Source organism: Lithobates pipiens, unplaced genomic scaffold (assembly GCF_037356315.1).
Source record: "Lithobates pipiens isolate NorthernLeopardFrog02 unplaced genomic scaffold, aLitPip1_a1.2 Scaffold_22, whole genome shotgun sequence".
Lineage (NCBI taxonomy): Eukaryota > Metazoa > Chordata > Amphibia > Anura > Ranidae > Lithobates > Lithobates pipiens.
This window is the reverse complement of record NW_027507784.1, coordinates 317,875,096-317,886,310: the sequence shown is the minus strand read 5'-3', so window position 1 is coordinate 317,886,310 and position 11,215 is coordinate 317,875,096. Positions and strand designations below refer to the sequence as shown.

Here is an 11,215-nt window from a genome sequence, read left to right as displayed (position 1 = left end):
AGTGGAGACTGCAAGTCAGGCCTTCTCCCCATTCTTCCAAAAGAACACATTCCTAAACCTTATGGACAGCCTTCCCAGAAGTGTTGAAGCTGTTTTATAGCTGCAAAGGGTGGGCCAACTCAATATTGAACCCTACAGACAAAGACTGGGATGGCATTAAAGTTCATGTGTATAAAAGGCAAGGTGACCCAATACTTTTGGCAATGGTGTATATTGCCATTCTAAGCTAAACTTCTGCTCCCTATAGCTTTCTAATCTATACTGCATCCCAAATGTACCAGTTTGTAAATCAACCCAAAAATGTAATCAAACACTGGACAGTGCAAAATCTGGTGCAGCTTTGCATGGTAACCAATTCTAACTTCAGTTTGTTCCATTAAGCTTTTACCCAAAAAATAATTAAATCTGGAAGCTGATTGGTTTCTATTGCAGAACTGCATCAGATTTTGCACTGTTCAGTTTTAGTAAGTCAACCCCATGTGATTGAATGCTTTTTTGCCTTGACCACCTTCATGCTTACATGTGTTCCTAAAACAAGGGACAGCCTTTTCACCTCCCTTTACATTTATTCAAGTACAAGCACAGACTGTACGCTGCTTTATATAGGAACCGATTCTTTAGAAGTGCATTTCTGTAGCACTGGGATCTCCAAACTGACCTGCGTGCCACATTCAGCCTGCAGCTAAGTTCAAAGGCATATCCTCAATAGGTACAGATTGAGGATTTAGGTTAGCAGAGGTTGTCTATGGTCTCTAAAGCCCCATACACACTTTTTGATTTTTGTCTTCAGATTTACCAAAACCATGTAGTACAAGGGCCTGCCTGATTGCATACAAATTGAAACTCCTAAGGTTTGACCTCATTATATAGTTTTCGTAAATCTGAAGACAAAAATCAGCAGAAAATCTGATAGTGTGGTTATGGGGCTTAATTCTCCCTTCAATCCTGTGGTTTGGTTGCTAGGAACACCAGTGTCCTAACAACCAATGTCATGCTTGCCCCAGCATTCCCAAGAGGATGAAACGTCCTCTATCCACACCCGCCCTGACTCCTGCTACAGCCATGGTGTAAACCTTACAATGGTAAGGGGAATTTTGATTTAAAGGGCACTTTGAGGGGGGGCCTGATGTAAGGAGGACTCCATTTCTTTGATTGTAAAATCAATTTTTTTTCCCAGTGGATTTCCTCTCACCCCTCCCTCCTGTTCAGTGCCCCCACAGCAAGCAGCTTGCTATGGGGGCACCTGAGCCGAGTCACAGCTCCCTGTGTCCATTCAGACACAGAGCCCTGCCACTCTGTTCAATGATTGACAGTAGCGACAGCCAATCACGAGGGAGAATCGTGGACAGAGAGGGACCACAGGTAAGTGTTAGGGGGCTGCTGCACACTTAAGGCATATAAATACATTAACCACTTGCCGACCGCCGCACGACGATATACGTCGGCAGAATGGCACGGGCAGGCATATGGGCGTATATATAAGTCCCTGCCTTCCCGCGGGTGGGGGGCCCGATCGGGGCCCCCCCGGTGCCTGCGGCGGTTGGCATTCGTTCGGGAGCGATCCGGGATGAGGGGGCGGCCATTCATTCATGGCCACCCCCTCGCGATCGCTCCCGACGAATAGAAATGCTCACTGACATTACTTCCTCTCCTCACAGGAGAGGAAGTGATGTAATCTCTCCTCCGTGTTGGTATTTTTCGTTCCAGCACCGAGGAGAGAGGATCGGTGAGTTGCACCAACACACCACATGTACAGTAGAACATGCCAGGCACACTCACACCCCCCCTTTACCCCCCGATCACCCCCCCAATTACCCCTGCCCCCCCCCCAGTCACAGTGACACCAATTGCATTTTTTTTTTGCATTGGTGTCATTTGTGACTGTAATAACTGTTGGGGCAGTTAGGGTTAGCCCCCTTTAGTTCTAAGGTACCCCCCCAATAAAGGTTTAACCCCGTGATCACCCCCCGTCGCCAGTGTCACTAAGGCTGGGTTCACATTGCAGCGGTTTGAGAACGGATGTGATTCGCACTGCAGTGCAAATCACATCCGATCTCTGTGCGATTCGAGTTCAGCCATACAGATAGTATGGCTGAATTCGTGTCGCACCCGCCGCAAACTCGCACGGGACCCTTTTTTTGGTCCGCAGCAGAATCGGATCGCATGGGTGTTCACACCATGCGATCCGAGTTTGCAGATCGCACTGCGATATGCGAACTGATCTGGGGGTGTCATTAACATTTCACTGACACTCCCAGCAGTTCGCATAGGGCAGTGTGAACTGCCGCCGGGAGGCATGCGATGCGGGAACCCGCCGCGGATTTGTGGCGTTCCTGCATCGCTCCAGTGTGAACCCAGCCTAATAAGCGATCGTTTTTCTGATCGCTGTATTAGTGTCACAGGTGACGCTAGTTAGGCAGGTAGGTAGGTATTTAGGTTCGCCGCAGCTTTTTATAGCGCCAGGGACCCCCATATACTACCGCATAAAGCCCCCTGATTGCCCCCTAGTTAACCCTTTCACCAGTGATCACCATATATAGGTTACAGGTGACGTTGGTTAGTTATTTTTTTATAGTTTCAGGGCACCCGCCATTTATTACCTAGTCTCACTAGTGTACCCCTAAATTTAGGGGTGTCTACTTTCCAAAATGGGGTCATTTGGGGGGCGTTTGTGCCATCTTGGCATTTTATGGCCTTCAAAACTGTAACGCCCTTAGAAAGCCTGAAGGCGGTGCTTGGTTTTCGGGGCCCCGTACGCGGCTAGGCTCCCAAAAAGTCCCACATATGTGGTATCCCCGTACTCAGGAGAAGCAGCAGAATTTATTTTGGGGTGTCATTTCACATATGCCCATGGCATGCGTGAGCAATATATCATTTAGTGACAACTTTGTGAAAAAAATAAATAAAAAAAAAAAAGTTTGTAATTTTCCCGCAACTTGTGGCAAAATATAAAATATTCCATGGACTCAACATGCCTCTCAGCAAATAGCTTGGGGTGTCTACTTTCTAAAATGGGGTCATTTGTGGGGGTTTTGTGCCATCTTGGCAATTTATGGCCTTCAAAACTGTAATAGGTAGTGAGAAGTGAAATTAAAAATTTACACCCCTAGAAAGCCTGAAGGCGGTTCTTGGCTTTCGGGGCCCCGTACGTGGCTAGGCTCCCAAAAAATTCCACACATGTGGTATCCCCGTACTCAGGAGAAGCAGCAGAATTTATTTTGGGGTGTCATTTCACATATGCCCATGGCATGTGTGAGCAATATATCATTTAGTGACAACTTTGTGTAAAAAAAAAATAAAAATTTTTTTTTTTGTCATTCAATCGCTTGAGGCAAAAAAATAAAATATTCAATGGGCTCAACATGCCACTTATCAATTTCCTTAGGGGGGTCTACTTTCCAAAATGGGGTCATTTGGGGGGGGGTTTTGTACTGCCCTGCCATTTTAGCACCTCAAGAAATGAGATAGGCAGTCGTAAACTAAAAGCTGCGTAAATTCCAGAAAACGTACCTTAGTTTGTAGATGTGACAACTTTTGCGCAAACCAATAAATATACAGTTATTGACTTTTTTTTTTACCAAAGACATGTGGCTGAATACATTTTGGCCTAAATGTATGACTAAAATTGAGTTTATTGGATTTTTCTAATAACAAAAAGTAGAAAATATCATTTTTTTTCAAAATTTGCGGTCTTTTTCCATTTATATCGCAAAAAATAAAAATCGCAGAGGCAATCAAATACCATCAAAAGAAAGCTCTATTTGTGGGAAGAAAAGGACGCAAATTTTGTTTGGGTACAACATTGCATGACCGCGCAATTACCAGTTAAAGCAGCGCAGTGCCAAAGTGTAAAAAGACCTCTGGTCATTTACCAGCAAAATGGTCCGGTCTGAAAGTGGTTAAGGAAAAACCCTATCTTTACAACCCCTTTAAAAAGGAAAAAAAAAAACAGATTTTTTTTTTAATCCCTTGAATATTTGTAAACTACGCCATGTGATCCTCATACTGAAATGTTTGGAGACCCCTGTACCCATATGCTTCCATGACCTTTGAAAAACCATCTTCAGTATATGAAAATAATTTGTGTATAAACTTTAAAAAGGTGTCTGTTCAAGGTCTGAAATCAAGTGTATCAAAAGAAAACAAAATGCACGGCATCAGCATACAGTAAATGAATTAAATCCTCATTCCTTTATAACAATAAAACAAACAAGATTCAAAGCCATGTACAGACATATAAAGCAGCACTCCATTATAACAGATTTTTTGTTTTTGTTTTAATATTCTCAAATATAAAACAGAACCATACATCCCTTGATAAAAACATTTAGAATTTATACAACATACACAAAGAATATACAGCTTAACCAGAACGTAGTATCTCACAATGGATAAGGCATGACGTTTCTTAGAACAAAACCATAAAATCTGAGACCAGTAGGATTACTTCCCAACATGCACATTTGTGCTTTCCTCGTTTACAAAGGTGGGTTGAGTGATTTTCAGCTCTTACCTCATTAAAAACTTCCACAAAAGAGCTGAAGGCTGTTTACAGCTTTCCAAAAATAAAATAAAAAAATCCATACCCTGCAATAGAACAATTAAAACTTGCCTTGCTGGTAAGTACAAGTGATAAAGACTTCAGCTAGAAGTTCATATCTGACACACTTCTGGGTTCTGGATGTGTCCAACCCAACCCTCCCCCCCCTTCTCGCTGTGCTCAATGGTTCCTTCCTCCAGCCCCTACCCTATTACTACGTCCTATAAAACCATCAGGAAAAACTACGGCAAATGGCTGAGTGATGCTGGTGTTCTGCAAAAAACAAAACAAAAAAACTGTCCCCCCATCATATAGTGTCCGCCCCATACTGCGCAGGAGACTCTGAAAGTCTCTGCAGATGAATGGCGCCTGCGCACCAAGTCCATGTTGAAGCCCCACCATCCAAGTGGATATACGGTAGCACTTAGTAAGAGGGCCGCTCAACATGCTTCGCTCGGCTATTTTGTTATTCTAACTCTATATCCACTTGGATGGTGGGGCTTGAACCTGGACTCAGTGCGCAGGCACCGTTCATCTTCGGAGACTTTCGGTGTCTCCTTGTCCTCCGTACTGCGCAAGCACAGTACAGGGCAGACACTATCTGACAGGGTACAGTATTGGACACATCACCGGCATTCCAACACACCTGGAAGCATTGAATGCTGAAGACTTTGACAGAGGCTGCATCACTTGAACACGGCAGAGTTCAGACTTGTCCACTGACAGAAAAGTAACTTTTTAGGGACCATTCTTTGAGAGAAGAGACAGAGCCGATGTAGCAAGTTTTCTTTAAAATTAGAACTACAGGCAAAACTCCCCCCCCATTTTGCATAGAGCAAGGGAGGGCTATAACCGTGGTCAGATTTATTTTCGCCATCTGTGTACCGTTGCAGAAATTTGCAGGGAAAACCCTGCAAATTAAAACGCATTCCTTGGGGACCCCCAGGGCACCAGAACTAGTGTGCCCACTGGAATATTTCCCCTCTATTACTTTTTTGGGGACAACCAAAAAAATGTTGGGTTTTCTTTTACTTTCAATGATAATGGTACATAGGGAGATTCATCCGCTCTATTTGCCCTAACGGGAGAACAGACAGCAATAAAGACTGACAGGTATTCTAATCCCTCTCCACTGTATCCCAAATACTTTTGTCTACTTGGTATAATAAAATACTACACAATAGTACTTTTCTGGTTTGATGTGGTGGTGTTCCCTGGAGGGACGTTCTCATCGACCCACTGGAAAAAGCCACACTGTTGCTCTCTGGGTTTGGAGCACATGTGGAGCGCTCTGCCTTTGTTGGCCCCATCCTTCTGCACAGTACGTGTGATGGCTGGCTGATTGCACTTGGTCTCTCCTCCCAATCCTGAGTCCCAGCTTCCTCCTGCCATTTGAAACCCTTCAGAGGCCCTAGAACTGTTTAACGAGGTTGATGGGCGTCCTACAGACACCTGCAGTCCTGCCATGCCGTTCTCCTGATCTGCCCAAAAAAATTGGTTACATTTTCCCCCACTGCATTTGTAGAACTGACGCCCCTACTTGGGTCCCTCTTTATACAAAGTAAGCTGAACAGCGCTGACATCGCAGTTGCACACCACCTCATTATTCTCAGGGTTGAAACTTAAAAAAAAAAAAATAATAATTTTGCCTTTATTTATACTTTAACAGCAATGCATACTAAATATTAAATAATTATAAAGGCGTCTGCTTTTAAATTATCAGACTGTGTATCCTCATTAAAGTGAAAAAAACACCCTCCATGAAAGAAAACAGAAAAAGGATAAGGCACTAAATACAACCAAAATGACGACAAATTTACATAAAATTAGTATAATGAAAAATAAGTTCATGAATATGCACAATATTTCCCACACCACTTGGTAAATTCTTCCGTGTTCTGATGAATAATCTTCCATAGTGTTACACCAAGGACCACCACCACAGTGAGAAGTGCACACTCACCACCAGTCCGGTGACTTCTAAATCAATGAAGGTCAACAAGCGCTTTGGGATAGGTAGTATCTCAACCTGATTGATGGTACACTCTTCATTAGATATTCCAAAATCCTCCTATATCTTCCATCATCACAAAAAACCGCCACCACTTCAAACTAGAAAAAGTACTATAGTGTAGTATTTTATTATACCAAGTAGACAAAAGTATTGCACTCACTTGTATTTGTGTCCAGACAACTGGAAGTTTGGGCAAGGTGGCTTCCTGAGGACCTGATCAGCTAAACTAGTTGAGGCCCCACGGGTGTTGCCACTGCCGGTTGTTGAAACGCACGCCGATCCTCTGTTGGACGTACGGTGGTGCTAATACCTGCAAGGCTGTTTACATTAGTGCAAGTCTGGGCATAAATACAAGTGAGTGCCATACTTTGTTACATTTGTCTACTTGTTATAATAAAATACAACATTACAGTACTTTTCTGGTTTGATGTGGTGGTATTTTCTGGAGCGACGATGGAAGATATGGGAGTATTTTTGAACACCTAATGAAGAGTGTACATTCAGTGTACAATCATTCAATATGAGATACTACCTATCCCAAAGCACTAATTGCCCTTTATTGATTTACAGGTCTCCGTACGAATGGCGAGCGTGCACTTCTCACTGTGGTGGTGATCCCTTGGTGTAACACTATTATAAAAAAAAAATATTCTTTAGAACACAGAAGAATTTACTGCACATGTTTATGGACTTATTTTTCATTATATTAAATTAACGTAAATTTGTCATAATTTGGTTGTATTTAGCACCGTATCCTTTTTTGTTTTAACATACTAAGTATTGCTTAACTCCCCTGTTGCCCCAAACGGTTCCCTTGAGTGAAGCACATGCCCAGTACTCCCGAGTATTGGGTGGATCACCAAGCACCGGTATTAACATATGGTAAGTGCCCACACTGCTGTGTAAACGTTAAGATTTGAGTGACTCGCAGCTCATACAGAGCAGAATTTTCTGCTGCAGACTGGAGCAATGGGGAAGTGAAGGTTAGGATTAGTATATACAGCTGTGGAGGAAGCAAAGTAAACCAGTTCTTTTCTCTGCACGGGCAAGAAACTGATTTACTTTGAAGGGACCCTGTTGCTTGAAAAAAAAATTAATACAAAAAGCTTCAACCTGTACAAGAATCACTCTTACCTGTTCCAACTCCCATTCTTGCTCTTTTACAGAGCTACTGTGGATAAAGAACCTTCAGTATCTGACACTTTGGATGTGTCAGATGCCTGTATCCCCTGCTGAGCAATGTACTTCTACCTGTCATCTTCTACATCGCTACTGTGTTCCTGCAGACCTGTGGAGGCTGGCTGATGGAAACCCAGCATGCAGAAGGGGACACAGGCATCCAGCACACCCAGAAATATTGGCAAACATTGGCCAGTGTAGCTCTGTAAGAGAGTTGTTTCAATTAAGCCAACCCCCAGACAAGTTATAAAAGGGATGTACTGCCATATTATAATCCTAGTAAAACATCTACGTCAGAAACTCTTGTCAATCCTGGCCAGATCTTTATAGGGATAATTTAACCTATTGCAACATATTCAGGGTGTAACATGTAACAAATCCACAACTCCCCATTGTGATAGGCGGTGGGGATATTCTCCCCCTGCTCTCTGTCACAATCTGCAAAGAACGTGGCTTTGCGGGGCTCTGGATGCATCATTCTTTCACCAAGTTCTTTGAACGGAAACCTACAAGGTCCGGTGGCAGCCATTGCGGCTGTAAGCTTGTAGTTCTCATTGAACTACCACAGCGCTGTTGAGCATTGTGGTAGTTCATTGATGCTTCCCGTTACAATGTGTGGCCAGACAGCTTACACACGGTCTGCAAGAGCCCTGCATAGCACCCATGGTCTGCTGATTGTGGGTGCAATGCTTTCCAGGCTCCCAATAAAAAAAAAATATATAATAATAAATGCACATTTTTTACCTGCAAAAGATGTGCATTTTTTTAAAAAAGGTGAACTTATCCTTTACAGCCTTCAGCATTTCTGTGTGCAATAATCTAAAGGCTGCAAAATCACTTGTCTGCCTTTGCGCTGAAGCATATTGAGTTTAAGTTTCTATGGCTTATTTTGCAGACTCAACAGAACACTTGTCATCTGTTCTGTGGGCAGTTAGTTCTGTTGTGACCCGGCTGGTGACAGATGCCACATGTGCGCGGTCTCTTTGCCGTTGGAGCTTTGTCCGCGTTATCAGTTCTTTTATTTTTTTGACCAAATACTCGCTGTGCTCCAGACCCTCCACCAAATGTGGTCGGAAAAGCTCCAGAAGGACCTATGAAAAAAAAAGAGAGAGAAGTTGGTGAGATGCCAAGATGGACTACATTTGCTCTAGTCAGGTTATTATGCAGCATAACAAAGACAGATGGATCATTTAGTCCATACCAGCACAGCATCTCTATTGATGTGATAATACATTCACATACACTTTTAAAATTGTTGATGACCATGCTACTTCGCCAGTTACAAATATATGGCCCCATTTTCCCCTACGTTGCTCACCTGGAGGGACGGTCTCATCGGCCCACTGGAAAAAACCGCACTGTTGCTCTCTGGATTTGGAGCACGTGTGGAACTGTCTGCCTTTGTTGGCCCCATCCTTCTGCACAGTACGTGTGATGGCTGGCTGATTGCACATGCACTTGGTCTCTCCTCCCAATCCTGAGTCCCCGCTTCCTCCTGCCATTCGAAACCCTTCGGAGGCCCTGGAACTGTTGAACGAGGTTGATGGACGTCCTGCAGACACCTGCAATGGCGGTGAACTCCCGCTATCCCCGTTCTCCTGATCTGCCCACAAAAAGAAGTTGCATTTTCCTCCGCTGCATTTGTAGAACTGACGCCCCTGGTTGGGTCCCTCTTTACGCACGGTAAGCTGCACAGCACTGACACCGCAGTTGCACACCACCTCATTATTCTCAGGGTTGGCACTGATGAGCGGTACATTTCTCTGTACAGCTGGAGTCACCAGTTGGGGTTTTCTCTCTTTCTTGGTGGGTGGCTGCCTGTTTGGGCCTCCTCGATCATTGGTTATTCGGTTATTTCTCTGGTTAACCTGCACATGGTTGCTCTCACGGGGAGGGCCAGGCTGAGGTGCTCTGCTGCCACCCTGTAGATATTTTAGATCGAGGATTTCTCTAAGAGTTTCATCACAGCCACCGATACAGCCCACAAACTCCAGGGGCATAATAGGAGGGACACTACCACGCTTAAACTTCAGCTTCAGCCTGCAGAAAAATCAACAAAAGATTTATTGATAAACCTATCTGTAAGGCGAACAAAGCTTGCTACCCAGTTTTCCTGAAAATAAGCCCTACCCCGAAAAAAAAAGACATAGCACGTTTTTTGGGGATGGCTGCAATATAAGCTCTACCCTGAAAATAAGCCCTAGTTAAAGTCCTTGTAAAAACACGCAATCTGTTTTGTAAAAAGATTATATAATGTGCAGTGTGTCACGTTGTGTAACTTTATTGTGGAAAATACCATATTTACGGCACTGCTGGGCACTCACGTGACCCGCCGTGGATCTTCTCTCCTCCTGGCTGATGTCATCGGCCCCTCCCTCTGCAGTGCTCGGAGCGGGAAAGAGCAGCTCCGGCGAGTCATGTAAGATATTTTGCACTATAAAGTTGGACAAGATATCTTTTTACAGAACGGATTACATAATTTTACAAGGACTTTAACCAAGGTTTTGGGATTACAGAATTTCATAATGCCGACTCCTGAGCTGACAGGGGAAGAGAAGACAGGGGACAGAGGAACCTTTTTAAAAACATTTTATTGTTTTATTCCCTTTTTTTTTTTTTTTTTTTTTTAGAACAAAGGAGTAAATTATACAGCACAAGCACTGTACTGTCTATCATGCTTTAAATGATCAGGATATTTATTATTTTTTCCAGAAGATGACATGAATGTATTTGAATAAATGTAGATTATTGTAAATACGATCTGATTCCTGTACAAGTTCATAGTTCACACTGCATTCTATGAGCTCATCTGGGGGTGTCACTAACAATGCATTGACACCCGCAGCACATCACAGAGGGCAGTGTGAATTGCCTGCGGGAGAGATGCGATGCGGGAACCAGTGCTATAATCGGGCTGGTTCCTGCATCGCACAAGTGTGAAGCCAGGCTAAGGTTGCAACTCAACAACTAAAGAGAATTAATTAAAATTACAATTTTTATTGAAAAATTGGATTAACACTGCAATTAAATTATGTGAAAAAAACACAACCATTGGCCAGATAAATTACAGGCATATGAGAATCCTGCTTAACTCAAATAGGGAAATGAAGAAGAGTTTATACAGCATACAAAGATTATCATGGGGATGGGGGTATTAATCCATGCAAAGTAGAGAAGTAAATCACAATGCACCTTGTCCAATCAGATTTTCTCTTTACTTCCCTCCCCCATAATGCAGTGTGAAAGAAGTACCCAGATGCTAAGGGGACCACTTTCTTTGCTCAGAAACATTGCTAAGTTAGCTGAACCTATACTCACTTGTGGACTGGATGAGGTCTACACACATCACACACACTATCATCCCGTGACACTTCCAGAAGGAAATTGGGCAACCAGATTGAGGTTTTACAGCTGGGGTAACCCAAACACGAAATGTAGAACCTTAAAGAGAAAGATAAGGTATTAATATTAGTGGGGAAAAT

The 11,215-nt window shown here is 43.4% G+C and overlaps 1 protein-coding gene across 1 annotated transcript in view; it reads right to left on the bottom strand.

Moving 5' to 3' along the window:
• Positions 1–4,252: 4,252 nt before the first annotated feature.
• TOP3A (DNA topoisomerase III alpha) overlaps positions 4,253–11,215 on the bottom strand; it is a 50,589-nt gene continuing 43,626 nt past the window's right edge. Inside the window, exons 18-20 of the mRNA XM_077449438.1 lie at positions 11,052–11,174; positions 9,052–9,773; positions 4,253–8,824 (exon numbers count right to left, since the gene is read on the bottom strand). Of these exons, the coding sequence (XP_077305564.1) occupies positions 8,646–8,824; positions 9,052–9,773; positions 11,052–11,174 (1,024 nt within the window). The 3' untranslated portion in view covers positions 4,253–8,645. The remainder of the gene's footprint in view (positions 8,825–9,051; positions 9,774–11,051; positions 11,175–11,215) is intronic.